We start from the raw sequence: 16295 nt of genomic DNA, 5'->3' as shown, positions 1-16295 counted from the left end.
TGGTCAGACCTATTGATATATTCCTTCCCTGTCATCCCCCTCCTACTTCACATATTCTGAAACATCAAGTTGGACAAGGCGATACTGACTTTAATAATACCATGGTGGCCATGACAATCCTGGTGTACCATGGCTCTGCAGATGGCCTCCCGCCAGTACATTTACCTACTGCCATCTCCAAACCTGTTGTCACAGAATGGAGTCAGGACCAGCCATCCCAATCCAGCATCCCTCCATCTGGCAGCCTAGATTTTGGATGGGGGATGGATTTAAAGAGATTCTGCTCAGAGGAATTCCAATCCATCAATCTCAATAGCTGGAAACCCTCTCCATGAAAGTGTGAGGCTGCCACATGGAAGCAATTCTCCTTGTGGTGTCAATATCCAGACAATAAAATGGATGGAGAAAGTAGACTGTGCTAGTGGTTTAAATTAGGTGCCCTTGTTGTGTCTTCTAGGTTTTTCATTTGTTACAGTGGAATAATTTTTAAAAATTGTTTTCCAGACAAGAGTAATACCTGTGAAAGCAAGAAGGAATGAAGAAGGGTAGGTGTAGAAGGGATGGAACTAGTGAGAGAAGGAAAGGGCTCAAGGGGGAAGGAAGGATGGAGTAGTGGCAAGTGGGAAGAAGAATGGTAGCAACAAGGACAAAAATGGGGTGCAAAACATGGGGGGGACAAATGGGTGAAAGAGGAGCAGGTAAGGCGGAGATTAGTGTAACTTTAGGTACTGATGTTCAATAGGGCAGAATTAAACCTAAAATGTAAAATTTAGACCAATAGGTTAAATATGGCAAATGCAGGTTGTATGAGAAGGTAGTGACTTTTGGTGCGGCTAGATTTTGGGTAAAATTGGGACTTTGAAAATGTTACCCTTTGTCCACATTTGAACCAGCATCTTAGGGGTGAAATACTCCAAATACCATTACCAGTCACCTAAATATACTTGAAAATAAACTGAGAGGGTTTTTTTTTAAGTCAATAACATCCTCATTACTCAACCTGTTACTTAAAGTAGTTTAATTTCTTTCTTATCTGTTTTGACAGCTGAATCTTATCTTCCTGGTGATCACATTGTGCAAAATGGTGAAGCACTCAAACACTCTGAAACCAGACTCTAGCAGGTTGGAAAACATTAAGTAAGTGCTTTGTGTTCAAGTATGAGAACTATGATTATTTTCTGATTACTGAACTGATTGAAAGCTACTCTCCATTAGGAACACATGGCTTTGTCTCCCAGCAACTACAAATGTCAGTTAGAAAGAAACAGTACCAATACTGCTTTCCTTTTACCATAATGTCACAGGCATTGGTCAAAATTAGCTCATTTCGGCATGCAGTTAGTGCCAAGAAATTATTTCAGTATCTTTACGGAAATTCTATAGCAAAGTGACAATTTCATTTGCATTTAAAATGTAGTTCAAAATGATGTTCCTGTTTGCATGGCTGATATGATTATGTTAAGTTTGTTTTGTTAAATAGCGTTTTTATTTTAGGGATTCTGAGCAGTTTTCATGTGTAATCCAGTTCTCCCAAGAGAAATGACTCCATTACTATTGTTAACTTACAGATTATCTGTTGTTTTCATGCTAATTGAACAAATGTTTACTTTATATTGGTGCTGTATTTCAGTATCCCTTTTGGAGAGTAATGCAAGTGTTACGTAATTAATAAGAATCTTACAGCTGTGATAGTCTTGTGATAGTCTTTTAGTGTATTCTATTCAGTGTTTTTTTTTTTCAAACTGAAGGCTGTTGCTATAAACTCTTCGAAGGGATGGTGTAATTTAGAACATTAAGGGTTGGTTGTGAAAAGGTCCTACAGATTTGTTTTCAATACTGAAAATGGCAAAGACAGGTTTACATTAAGGCTAACATTTCAAACCAGATGCTATAGATAGGTCAGTATCAGCTTCATTGCATGTTGCATGAGGAGAGAGAACGCTAATCTTTAGCATCTCTCTCTTTTCTTCCTTTTCCTCTTTCTGTCTTCTCATCCACACCAGTAATTACCGTGTTTGTGATGGCTACTATAATACGGACTTACCTGGGTAAGATAGAACCCTACATTAACAAATTCCTAGCATGATATTTTTAATTTTACAAACTCCGTCAATATTGTGGATCACCCTTAATTTTAATTAACTAGTTCGGAATTATCTAATTTGCTAAAGTATTTTTAACTATTTTATGCCTTTATGATTTTAAATTGCTTGCCTCTGCACTTTGAATTTCCTAATTTTGACTAATTTTTATATAAAATACAAAAATGCTTTCATATTAATTTCTGTTACAATTCTGTCTAATAATTTTGTTTCTCTTTTCTGCTTATAATGCTTTCTAGCTATGAAGATAATAAACCATTTATCAAGTAAGATCATTAGTTAGATGTGGAATGCACTGACTAAAATCCCTTTCCCCTTCATTCTGTGCTGTTCTCTACAATTCCTTTTTCCTTAAACTAGTCATGTTGGAATCTCTCTCAAAGACTTTATTTTGTGGATGTATCCATATTTTTGTCACATTTCAGCAAGGCTCCTTCATGTGGAAGTTAGATCACTTAGCCTTAGTTTAGCTGAGTTTACCAGAATATTAAAGCTTTAGGTTCTAGGTTTTTACTCTGCTGTTTAACTTTTGTGTATTTGTTACATTATTTGGTGACACATGGAAGCATCACTGTTCAAAATATAGGGCTCGGTTAGTGGTTAAGCTAGACTTATCAATCCCCTTTGTAAAAATACAGATAAAGCAGTGGGGTAGCTGGTGCTTGTGCTACACCTCTGCATTTTAAAATAGTTTTGACATCTTGTGCAGTTCTTGAATAAGAAAAAGGTCATATCTACTGTTGCTGTTTCCACTGGAGACTGAAAGTACCAAATGGAATTGTTCTTTCTTTTAATAGATGAAAGGTTAAAGCCAAGGATTTTTTGCATTTGAATGTGAACCTAGTAAAAGTCAACTGCAGCAACTGAAATGTTAATATTGGAGTTGGCGGTATGCATTTTTATCAGCAGTGTTACTAAAATTAATTTTCTTTTACAGGTCCTGGGTCTTGGGTGCATTTGCTCTCTTGTGTCTTCTTGGCCTAACATGGTCATTTGGCCTGCTGTTTATCAACGAGGAGACGGTTGTGATGACATATCTCTTCACAGTATTTAATGCTTTCCAGGGAATGTTTATTTTCATCTTTCATTGTGCTCTTCAAAAGAAAGTAAGTTACCGAAAACAAACACACATGGTTTATACCTCTTCAGTAGCCTAATATTTTTAGAAAAGAAATAGCAATGAAGAAAAATGGGAGATAGTGTAATTTCAAGGGAAGGCCTGTCTTCTAGTGTTAGATCAATAGCAGGGAACTGGGAGTCAGAAACCATTGGTGCTGTTTGCAGCAAGTAACTTGCTGTGTGCTCTTAGGCAAGTCATTTAACGACTCTGTGACTCATGTAAGTGTACACTGGGTATTAATAGTTCAGAGGTGTTGCAAGGCTTAGTTAATGTTTCTTAAAGTGGTCTGAGAATCTTGGATGAAAGTTACTATAGGTAACTTCCCACAGCTCCCATTGGCCGGGAATGGCGAACCATGGCCACTGGGAGCTGCGGGTGGCCGTGCAAATGTAAACAAACTGTCTGGTAGCCCACCAGCGGATTACCCTGATGGGCTGCATGTTGCCCACCACTGAGTTAAGGCATCAAACAATGGCTGTTCAACCTTCCAGTCACTTACAATGTCAATGGGTTTGGCTACACTGCAAATGAAGGTGTGGTTGCAATGCAGGTAGGCATATCCATACTAGTTTAATCTAGCTATTGTGGGTAACAATGGCAGTGAAGACACAATGGCACAGACTCTGGTGTGGGCCAGCAACCTGAGTACGTACCCAGAGTCCCCAGCTGGCCTGGACTGGGGAAGTTAGTCCTTGCTGAACGCTGCGCCACCACTTCCTCACTACCAATGTTAGCAGCTAAATTAAAGCTAGTTGGGTATGCCTACTCATGCTGCAGTCAGAGCCTCATTTTCAGTTTAGATGTGTCTCAAGCTGCAGGAGATCACTTCTGGGGTTGAGGGAGTAGTGTACCCTCTATATCAGTGAAAGGTCCTTGCCTTCTCTCTTGAGAGGTGCCAAGTAGTACCAGTGGTGATGGGTAAGGGTTGCAGTGTGGATAACTGTTCATTTCAGAATCAACTGAGACCCCAAAATTAATGCTGAACACCAACAGATGGTAGAAAAATGTGGTCATTAGTTACACAGTAGTATGTGAGGTGGAAGGGAGTTTTCCAAAGTTGACAATTTTTGTATTTTAAAAAATGTTGACTGGCCCAAAGACTGTGGAGTGGGCTCACTTGTAAATTCATGTAAACTACTGACCCTGGGGCAAGAGTCCATGTGTCAGCCTACAGGTTTAAAGCTGAATATCCTTTTAACAATATTCTGAGCTGCCCCATGTTTGTGTGGTTATTGTATATGTATTACTCTAGCAAAAAATGGCAACTGTACCGAAGAGCTTACAATCTGCGTCGGAGTCGTATACCAAATGAGGGTAAAAAGGACATGGTAATAAAGGGAAGGGGGGGAGAGGTGTAAAATGAAAAATTATAGTCATTATCTTCTCTTAAATGTAACCATTTTGAAATAATTTTAGCAAATTTACAATAGACATTTAGCCACTAGATATTTTAACCAATTTACATTTTGGAACTTGTAATCATTAGCTCCTGTTACATGTACCTCACGGGACTTAATTAACTCAATGCTTGTAAAGTGGTTTGAGACCCTTAGATGAAAAGGGTGCTAAGTGCAAAGTATCATTCTTGTGATTTAAATTGTGCATGCTCACCATTTAACTTTGTGTGTTTCTTAATTTGAGGTATACAACTGCTTCCATGCAAACTGTTATAACATGTTTTAGGAAGAGAGCCAGAATAAAAAGAGAAATTTTTATCAAATTGGCTACAGCACTCCTTACACATTCAGAAAGGGAAAACCATAGAGATGGGATTGAATATAGAAAAGAGGGAAAATTGTAAACATAGTAAAGATGCAAATAATTTCTAGATTAGGATATCTTAAAATTTTGCCTTTTTAACCACGTATATAGGATTTGAAAACCAAAGACACATTGCTGTTTTATTTTCTACTATCATGCATTGTTTCTATATTAAGTGGAGTCAAGCAATGTTAAAGTGCCAGTCAAGTATGAAAAAACTTAATCTAGATCAAGAAGATTTATACCTGAAAGAATGCTAAGGCTACCATTTAAGGTTTAAAAGTTTCAGTGCCTTTCAGTGGATATCATCATCCTGTCCCTGTCTGCATAGCTAATGTAGTCTTTTTATTCTGTTATTACTAGTTGGTCACTAAATTGAACAGAGATACAGAATTGTGGAAGAGAAAACTATTATGTTTCCAGTCCTGACAAGATGATAGTGCTGTTACTTCCATCAGTTTCGAACAGGCTATAATTTAGAAATAATGACAGTGGAATGTGCAGTACTGACAGATAATATACATTCACAGCAATATATGCATTAGGCAAAACCGGCCCTGGAGTGTGGTATTTGGGTAAAATACAACTTTGATTGCTATTGTCCCCGTTATAGTATTTCAGAGCATTTAATATCCGTTAACGTTCAGAAATACATTTTCCTTAGGTGTTATGTCATTTAATGATACAGAACTTTACCTTTTCATGAACTTACCCCATTCTAATTATGTATCTGTGATTATATTTTTGTATGGTATAGATGAGTTCATTTAAAATACATACAGTGTACCTTTCCTTTACAAAATATGTAAGTTGGTATCTCTGTATAAAATTCAAGCTTTGACTAAAAAACTGATTTTTAAGTTGAGTAGTCAAATTTGCATCCTGCTCATGCTTTTATAAAAGCATCACGGTAAAACTATGTACTCTATGAATAAAAGACTTGGGGTTTTGAAAGCAAAGCCTGAGTTCTGTGAAAAAAACCTTATTAATTTTTAATGGATTTTCAGTACTACAGTACACAATCTTGCTCTCTCATTTTCACATACATTCACAGGACAGATAAACTTTTCAGAAGTGTCTAGGTGACTGTGGAGCCCAAGTTCCATTTTGAAAAGAAAGTTGGAAAATTAGGAGCCTTAGCAGCCAGCTGACTTTGGAAAAGTCCTGGTGGATAAAATTTTCAGAAACATGTCTTTTACTGATCCATGCAATGCTGCCAGGATATGTGCATGCTATAAGAATTACTTAGAACCAGTTGTCAGTGAGTACATTTGAGGGAAAGAACTACTCTGTAAAATAGTTCTGATGACTTTAATATTAATAAACATCAATACATCTAATTATCAAGACGTTCATTTAGAAACAGAAGGTAACTAGTCATAGGCCAAATTTTGATATTATTACTTAGCTTTTCTTAATCTTTATTCAGACAAAAATCTCATTTAAAACAATTGAAGTTTCAGAGTTCAAACTTCCTGGAGTCAGCAAACATACATAGCAACAAAGATTGTAATTCTTGTGTCTTGACAGTAGTTCTATTGAGTTACCTCATGGCCTGGATTCTACAATCCAAAACTTGGCACTGAGACATTATTGCAGTCTTCACTGACGTGGTTTGCATTCTGCATAGATTAGGGCAGTTTTAAAAAACTGGACTCAATATTTTTGCACTAAAGACTGGAAAGTCTGAAGAGGAAAAAATACCAACCTAATCAGTTTATCAAAGAATGTTTATTTATTCCTGCACAAAACAGTCATTCCATTAAAAAGAAATTACTCACAGAACTGTGCAAAAACGCAGATGTGCAGTAACCTGGTTTACATATATTGATCTATGATAGGAGGCCTTTTTAAATAACTATAAATAACTTGAATTACAAGCTGGTCAGCTGCATTGAAATGAGGAACATTTTGAATTTCTGTGTCTCCCTTAAAGGAATTTGTTTAAAGTTCATTAATAGGTGATGGTTGGTCACATCCTTATCTCAAGAGAGATATTTATTGTGCATCTATTTTTTTTTTTAATATCCCCATTGTTCATCTACAGGTACGTAAGGAATATGGCAAGTGCTTCCGACATTCCTATTGCTGTGGTGGACTACCAACTGAGAGCCCCCACAATTCAGTGAAGGCATCGACAACAAGAACTAGCGCTCGCTATTCCTCTGGCACTCAGGTAACAAAGACTTTGACAGCATCTTCTAATTAACCTTATTTACAAAAGCCTACTGAGACATGTTCCATTCATATGCACTAACTGTCTTCTCATTATAATGATCTAGGTGGCAATACATGGTTTTGTATTGTAGAATTGATTTCTTTTTAAACATTTCCTTTCAGTTTGTTCTTATGCAAACATCCTCTTTTTATTTTTTTATGGAACTGGCAAGGATACCATCATGTTTTATCTAATTGGAATTTAGTAGACTAGATTTTTCATAACAAAGGAGCCATTTAGTTTAGAAATTATTTAGTTTAGAGCAAGAAGCAATGTAGATGCTTCACATGATGACAGATGAAAGGGGGAAAATCTGTTTGTGCCCTAAAATACAATGTTTATGTCTCACTGCTTTACGTTAACAGAGTCGTATAAGAAGGATGTGGAACGACACTGTGAGAAAACAATCTGAATCTTCCTTTATCTCAGGTGACATCAACAGCACTTCAACACTTAATCAAGGTCAGTCACTGGGAACATTTCAATTTAAGATGACTTAGATTTAATAGTATTTGACAGATAAGAGTTAAAACAAATTTGTGTTGGAAAAAAAACTCTCGAACACATGTTCTCTAAAATTACAGTCTTTCACGAGCACATTTTAAAATCTTGTTCACTCAACTTGCCCATTCACTATAGAAATTGACTTTCTCTGTTTATGGGAAATGTTTTTTAATAAGTTTCATCAATAATTTAGCTTAAAAGCAAGAACATAATTTTAAAACTTTACTAACCTTTATAGGTTAAATCTGAAACAGAAATACAAGTCAGTAACATTTTTAATGCATATTTGAGACTATGATTTTTAGACTCAGAAATGTTCCCAGTGAAATCAAATTGACACCATTTCTATGCAAAAGATATGTAAAGATTTTTTTCAGTAAAGTTTTTATCCTTTCTGTGACCATATTGCATCTGCCATGTGTAATGGCCCTAAAAATACACAGCCACATAAGCTAGACTTGCAGGCTTCTGATGACCATAAATTTATTAATCGTTTTAACTTGAATTGAAGGTTATCCAGCATATCTAGTCCATACTAGATGTATGTAACATTTGTGAAGGCCCCAAACACATGCTCATGCCCATGGCCATCCAAAAACGAGAAGAGTTCTAGCCACAATCGCCACCAGTCTTTTCTCCCCTCACCAAACTTTCTGCCAAGGAGCCACTAATGGAGGTAGGGCTGTTCTGTATTAAAGCTGAATGCAACAGCCTGTCACTATGCCCCTTTCCCCCATCTATGCCCTAGCTTTAACTTTTCTCAACTCTGCACCCACATTGTGAGAAAAGAGTATATGAACCTGACCTCGCTGCAACAGACTCCTGCTAAATTGGCAAAATTTAAAAAGACAGTAGCAAAACTACTATTAGTGCTACCAAATTTAGCAACCCCTATAGATGCTGCTCAGTTCCAGTGAAAATCCTGAGGAACCATAATCAGTAAGCCCCTTTACCTTCAACCCACAAACTAAGCATTAGTCCTAACTGCTGAACCTTGAAAATGAGGAAGGCAAAAAACAAACCACCACCAATGCACTAGGATGCTGCTTAGGGTAAAATTACTTCATGACCCCAAATAGACCAGTAGGCTAAACTCAGTGAACTGCCATCCACCTGAATCTTTACATCTACTCTAGAATCTGGTGAACTAAAATTAACCAATTGCTGGGCAGTAGAAGAGGAGTTTGCTGCTGCTGGGAAGAGGTCCTGCATGGGCCAGCAGAAGCCAGCCTTGGACCTCACCTGTCTTTGAAGCCCATCAGTCCCCAGACTTGCTCTGCCTATGCCATGGCCTTCAGTTAATTCAAAGGCCAGGGGCAACGTAGAGTTGAGGCCTAACAGCCATACCACTAGGCAATAGACACAAGGTCTTTTCAAGGGAAGATACCATGACTAAATTAACCCCTTTTCCTTGTGCTAGCCTGCCAAGCTTAGAAAAAGGTTTTTAGTTACAATATCACCATTAGAATGACACAAATCTAAACAAGCTAATTTACTAATTAACGTGGGTTTGGGATGGGTGGGTTTAAATGAAGCTTTAGGCTAAAATTGACAGAAAATATGGAAAGGTTACTTACCTTACGCAGTAACTGGTGTTCTTCGAGATAAACCCCCTGTGGGTGCTCCACTTCGAACACTACTCGAAGATTTACTGTTGGTAAACTGTAAGCTAGTAATTCAAGCTAAAAGTAAAACATATGGGAGAAGATGTAATATATTGTAATATGGAAATGCACTGGAATTAGTATTTCTCATTGTGTCCAAATAGCAACTTTTACAAGTTAGGGTAAAAAGCAATCTAATTGTTAACTAAATTAAACCACTGTCAAATAAAATTAGCATAATCTGTCAATAAAAGAATTCTCTGAACTCCAGGAATTTCTGCTACCTAGAATAAAATATCTCTAGTAGGATAATGGCATTAATATTTAAAATATAATATCTTTAGCTATTGCCTGAATGAGAATCTAATAAATTTAAATATAGTATGAAAATGTAGATGGCTTTTTAGCTCTCTTTGGACATGTAATGTATTCAGATAACATTAGTCCTGATGCAGTTGTGCAACTCAATACAACATAAGTTGAATTTTACCTTAGTGAGATGTTTAAAATCGTGTTTTCAATCAAAGGTTTTAGCATAATTTTTCTTCATTATTCCTACTAATTTAAAAACTAGAAGTCATACAGCCAAATTAACTGGTTTTTAAACATTTAGTTTTTAACAAATTATGCTGAAACTTTGTCTAATAAATAACTTGAAATCTTGTGTAAACGGTGATGCATTGAAGTTGAAAATTAGTAAAATATCTGTTCATATGATCATGTCATGTTTTATTTTATCTTGCTAAGCCAATTGTTAGAGAAATTTAGACATTTAAAAATTTATTTTTAAAACCTGGCAGATACTGTCGCAGCATGAATCTGTCCCAAAAGAACATATGAATGGTTTAATTTCTTAAAGCAAAACATTTTGCTTTCTCCTCAGCATGTGTGCTTTTGCATATACTAAGATAGGCTTGTTGCAGTTTGTCATTCCTTGTATTTCTTTGAAGAAAGTTATTTCCTTCCCCCTCCCCTCTGCTTTTCGAAGGTTAGTAATAACCCAGATGTTTTCATAAGGAATTGTCCAACATCTCTAAATTAATAAAATTTGGATTTTTGAGTTCTGGACCACAGTGTTCAAGGTTCTTGATTAAGCTGTAGCATCTTTAAATAGAATATGGATCCCTATGCATTTAACTGCTATTCTTCTTTAATGTTATTTTTATAGAAAACAGTAAATGTCATTCTCAGCAGGTGTTTACTTTGGGGATTTGGACAGCACCTGTGAATTACTGAAATTTAACTAAGTTTTCTCTCTCCTCCTTCAAATTAGTAGTTCAAATACATTCAGAAATTTTCAGCAAAATTACATTTGACAAGTTCTACATGACTCATCATGAATAAAAAAAATATGTTATAGAAACTGACAGAATAAAATAAAAGAACTGATGTCTCTTTTTCTGTTTCTTTGCTTTAGGAATGACTGGCAATTACCTACTAACAAACCCTCTTCTTCGACCACACGGCACTAACAACCCCTATAACACACTGCTCGCTGAAACAGTTGTATGTAATGCCCCTTCAGCTCCCGTGTTTAACTCACCAGGTGTGCTTATACTTACTGAAAAGAAAATCGCTTTTCTGTAGTCTGAGTCCTTTCTTTTTGCTAGCTAGAAACTCAAGTTGCAATATCCCAATCCTGCATTCTGAATTTCTGTTAGTTTAAGAAATACTTACAGTGTTGCCAATGCCAAGCTTGTAAAACTGCACTATATTATAGTAATGCCTTTGCCATAATAGTATTTACCAATAATTATCCATGTTTTTAACACAGGTGGCATAAATCTTAATATACTATTGCAGGACTGACACCACATGGTCCGAGAGCCCATCTTCAAGATATATATCACTTAGAGGTATCATGTCTATGCAATATAAGCTTCAGTTGACTCAAAATCTTGCCGAGAAAAACCTGCGTGTGGAGTTGATTTAGATAATAAAACAGTGCGAGGCATCTTGACACACTTTTGGATACCCTGGTGTAGAAAATTGCATCCAGCATCAAATATAAGCCAAACTATAGTATAGTGCAGCTTTATGTTAGTTGCTTTCTTTAGGAGACTCTTTAGGTTATAATTAGAACAGTTTAGTTCTCTGGGACTAAGGGTGTCATCACTAACCTAACTTTTGTTGTGATATTATTCAAATGTTTTTCTTAATTGCAGAGCAATTAATAAATTAATATATATCTAGTAGTTACAGTTTTGATGAGTCAAATAATTTTCTCTAGTGTAATTAAAACACTGTTAAAACTTTGACAATATGGAGAACATAAAACCTTGTTTCTGTTTTTTATTTCAAATTTCTTTTTTAACTGAACTGCGGTTTCTATTTTCATTCTCTTGTTTTCTTACTTTCCTTATGCTTTCCTCTAGCAACCTACAGAGAGACAAGTATGGGAGTAAAACTTAACTTTGCCTATCAAATGTAAATTTTTTCAGCATGGTTTTTAATGGGCACAATTAAAACATAACTAGTGGTCATGAAGTAGACTCAGCGGGCAAGTGGTTCACAATTTGCAACTGAAATGTTTCCACATTCAAACAGTACTTCTGTAGTGCTTTTTGGAAAATAACACAAGGTCTGTAGCAAACCCTATTGGTAAATGAGGATACGCAATGCTGAAATAATTTGCTGTTTAAAACCAAAGCAATGTCAAGCAAAAATGCTTAATAATTTACTTACATTTCTACATTCCCACAGTAATCTTGCTACAGGCTATGGAAAGATTTCAAGTGAATTACCTGATCATGGGCAACAAAACTTGCCTCCTCAAATCAGTCAAAACGTATTCTAGAGTGCTTAACTCTGCAGTATATCACAGAACTCTCACCTTGGGTTATCAAATATGTTTTGGTATCTGCTTAGCAGAGCACAGAGAACAAAATTATAAAAATAAATCACTTTCATTAGGGAAATTAATGCCAGCATGCGGTCCATGTGTTGCCTCACTCTTATAAATGCCATATGTTCTGTGCAGCTAAGATCTTGAAACATATATGAAGTTACAAAGCTATGAAGTTGTTTAATCAAAGCTTAAAGAGGCCTTTCAAACAACCATCATCACTTTGTCTAATTCGGTACACATGGCAGGCTGGAATAGCACAATACAAAATTACTTGCAAGTTTTTCAAAAGGAGAATTTAGCTCAAAATTAGTATTCTGCTACCAAAACAGTCTCATGACAAAAACATATCACTTTCATTTTTTTAAAAAATTCAGAAAAAACTTGCATTTTCTAGAGTACGCTGCAGCTTTAAGTGTGGAACAAAGGCAAAACAAGAAAATCTGTAATCTTTTTCAAACAAAAGTTTTTTTCCTATGCTCCTCCAAGCCTTGCATATAATGCAGCAGCCTCACAGTGATCAGTTTCATTCCAATAACATCACTTCATTCTTTCTTTATTTCCAGTCATATTTGTAGTTAAAGTGACTTTCTAGGAATTCACTAACAAACAATCTAACTTTCAATGGTACAGGCTTTTCAGTTTCTTTCAAAACTCTTGTTTTTCTTTGCCTGGGAAGCATTGTGATTTCGTAGTTTACATGTCTTTGTGTCTATAGAAAACACATTTCTTTAACGCAAAAAATTGCCACCATAAGATTCCAATTTTTTTCCTTAAACTTCTTTTCATATCTCCAGCAGACTTACCCAATCTGTCATTCCTCCAGCAGTTAAAAGATGTCAGCCATGGCTGATTTCCTCCTCCCATTCCACAGTTAATATTTATTCTTTGGTTTAATTTCTGTGACCCATGCTTACAGAAATTCCTAACATTTCTGCATTTGAACTGCATGCCCATGGTGTCTGTGGGCCTAAGTCTTAATTGACTATACTGGTTCATTCAGTGCTGTCACTGTGACTGATGCAGACTGCAGGCGAACTTTGACCTTTAGAAGCCCGAGGCCATTGCTGGCAGACAGAATATTAGTGCAAAAATTACATTAAGTGGGAAAAAAGCTATTATTGCTAGTAATCTAATTTGCTGAACCCTTGCTCTGACTAAGTTGCTGAGAAGCTTAGTAATTCTTCATCATGTTACAATAAATCATTTTACTTTCTTTTATATATCAGCTACTCTTAGGCCAGATAGCCTGAGCAGACAGACATGATGTGAGTTGTCAAAGTGAGTCATTCCACCTGCTGTCTATCGTGTTGTTGGATGGTGCTTGTGGGCCCTGGTCCCTTTAGTGTGAAAGTTGGCTGTCCTTGTTTAACATAAATTCTTTGTATTTGTCCATTTTTTCATTCTTTTCTTTACTTCATCTCCAGAAAAAAAAGGAACGGTTAGAACTGTTGTTAAAGTAGTTGCTTGCCAGTTATGTGGGTTTATGTTATACATTTACCTTCAGTTTTGTATGTGGCCTAATTCCTTTTTAATTTAGTGTCGTTTAGGACAAATTCTGTTAATTTTATTTTTCTAATCATGGTGTTGTACTTTAAAATGTAAATGTTTACAAATGAATTGCTTTGCATTACATATGCAAGGGCATGGAGTGAACAGTTCCTTGTGGAAGAGTCATAAAACTGGTACTAAATTATGAAATCAGAATCCCAGAGTTCCCCCTAAATTTCTAAATTAAAATCCAATTCCACCCCATGGGAAATCAGTATTATTTTTTAAATACATCTTTCCTATAAGGTGTGCAACTGTTTACAGTTGGGAATGTTCAATAACCTAACTTTTCTCAAGTCTTACTTCCAAGTACAACTTTGTCCTGAACTACATTAAAGAGTTTTATACAAAAAGAAGAAAAGTAAAAAGAGTGCCAGCGAGTAACCCAAACTGTCCCCTTTCTATTTCAGGACATTCACTGAACAATGCCAGGGATACAAGTGCCATGGATACTCTACCGCTAAATGGTAATTTCAACAACAGCTACTCATTGCGCAATGGAGATTATAATGACAGTGTGCAAGTTGTAGACTGTGGACTAAGCCTGAATGATACTGCTTTTGAAAAAATGATCATTTCAGAATTAGTGCACAACAACCTGCGGGGCAGCAGCAAGAACCACAACCTGGAGCGCACACTCCCAGCCAAAGCTGTGATTGGCGGGAGCAGTAGCGAAGATGATGCAATTGTGGCGGATGCTTCATCTTTGATGCACAGTGACAACCCAGGACTGGAGCTTCACCATAAGGAGCTTGAGGCACCACTCATTCCCCAACGGACTCACTCGCTTCTGTACCAGCCACAGAAGAAAGTGAAGACTGAAGGAACTGACAGCTACGTCTCACAGCTGACAGCTGAGGCTGAAGACCACCTACAATCCCCCAACAGAGACTCTCTTTACACAAGCATGCCCAATCTTAGAGACTCTCCTTATCCAGAGAGCAGCCCTGATGTTGAAGAAGATCTCTCTCCCTCCAGGAGGAGTGAAAATGAAGACATTTACTACAAAAGCATGCCAAATCTTGGAGCTGGCCATCAGCTTCAGATGTACTATCAAATCAGCAGGGGCAATAGTGATGGCTATATAATTCCCATTAACAAAGAAGGATGTATCCCAGAAGGAGATGTTAGGGAAGGACAAATGCAACTAGTGACAAGCCTTTAATAGTGTAGCAAAGAAATACTAAAGGCCACATACAAGTATTAAAAAGACTTTATTGGCCCAACGCAGGCTCCCTCATATCTGCTCAAAGAGACTATTCTGTTCACCCTGTGGTTCTCCGGTGTAAAGGGGATGACTGGACCTTGCAGTTCTGTGAATTTTTATAAAACAAAAACTTTGTATATACACAGAGTATACTAAAATGAATTATTTGTTACAAAGAGAAGAGATACCAACAAGGTATTTTAAGATATCTTCTGCTGCTGAGTTTAACAAAATTGTGAAACAAACAAACAGACAAAAACTTTCCAGCCATTTTACTGCAGCAGTTTGTGAACTATATTTGTAAATATGGCTGCACCCTCCCCCCTCTTTTTTTGGGTAGGCCTGCATTGTATTATATACAAGACGTAGGCTCTAAAATCCTGTGGGACAAATTTACTGTACCTTATTATTCCTGACAAGACTTTCAAAAGCAGGAGAGAGAGATTCTGCATCAGTTTGCAGTTCACTGCAAATCTTTTCCATTAAGGCAAAGATTGAAAACATGTCTAACCACTAGCAATCAAGCCACAGGCCTTATTTCATATATTTCCTCAACTGTACAATGAACTGTTCTCGTGAAAGATGGCTAAAGAAATTATATTTTGTTCTATTGCTAGGGTAAAAAAATACATTTGTGTCCAACTGAAATATAATTATTAAAAATAATTTTAAAGAGTTTGAAGAAAATATTGTGAAGAGCTCTTGGTTGCACATATGTTATAAGCTGTTTTTCTTACACTTTGTTCATAGTACTGTAGTATGTTTAAAATCCAAGTTCTACCTGTTTTCACTTATTTTTCACTGTAAACAGTGTTCTGCTTTGAGAAATTAATTTTTATTCTTATGTTTGACTTTTTTTTAATTGCCAAAAAAAAAATTCCAAGGAGAAATTTCTCTTAGAAGCCAGTTATGCCATGCCTTGCACAAATTTGGTAAAATCTAGCCAAGATTGTAAATCAATTCCCTGTTCATTCTTTACCCAGGGTGGGATGGGGAGGGCTAATGGGGACACTAGACACTTCTCTCAAACTTTCTGGTGAACAAAAGGTGCCTGTCCTTTTAAAAATAAAATAAAACAAATATTACTCCTCCATATTCCTTCTGCCTATATTTAGTAATTTATTTTATGATAAAGATCTAATGAAATGTAAATTGTTTCAGCAAAATTCTGCTTTTTTTCATCCCTTTGTGTAAAACTGTTAATGAGCCCATCACTAATAACCAATGTAAAGTTTAACACCTGTTTGACAGTAAATAAATGTGAATTTTTTTCCAAAATAGGTAAAATGTGAATTATGTATGAATTGTAATTGGTGTGAATTTTCCTTTGACCCAGCTGTATTCTACTTCGAACTGCTCCCTGACATTTCACTATTTAAATAC

At 36.3% G+C, this 16295-nt stretch overlaps 1 protein-coding gene across 9 annotated transcripts in view; it reads left to right on the top strand.

The window, feature by feature from the left end:
- Nucleotides 1–15789, top strand: part of LOC112103319 (adhesion G protein-coupled receptor L2) — a 185969-nt gene extending 170180 nt beyond the window's left edge. For 2 of the 9 annotated variants that reach the window (XM_029912333.1, XM_029912335.1), the window contains 6 exons: nucleotides 1046–1137; nucleotides 3040–3208; nucleotides 7031–7159; nucleotides 7567–7663; nucleotides 11084–11165; nucleotides 14116–14202. In XM_029912333.1, coding sequence (XP_029768193.1) covers nucleotides 1046–1137; nucleotides 3040–3208; nucleotides 7031–7159; nucleotides 7567–7663; nucleotides 11084–11118 — 522 coding nt within the window. In that variant the 3' untranslated portion in view covers nucleotides 11119–11165; nucleotides 14116–14202. Of the gene's footprint in view, nucleotides 1–1045; nucleotides 1138–3039; nucleotides 3209–7030; nucleotides 7160–7566; nucleotides 7664–10726; nucleotides 10856–11083; nucleotides 11166–13383; nucleotides 13436–14115 lie in introns of those variants that run through there. The other 7 variants (XM_029912330.1, XM_024195013.2, XM_029912337.1 and 4 more) reach the window with 6 other exon arrangements.
- Nucleotides 15790–16295: the final 506 nt, after the last annotated feature.

The sequence above is a fragment of the Terrapene carolina genome, unplaced genomic scaffold, assembly GCF_002925995.2.
Source record: "Terrapene carolina triunguis isolate 2854851 unplaced genomic scaffold, T_m_triunguis-2.0 Scaffold210, whole genome shotgun sequence".
NCBI lineage: Eukaryota > Metazoa > Chordata > Testudines > Emydidae > Terrapene > Terrapene triunguis.
Note: the sequence above shows the minus strand (reverse complement) of the source record. Positions and strands in the feature narration are given on the sequence as shown.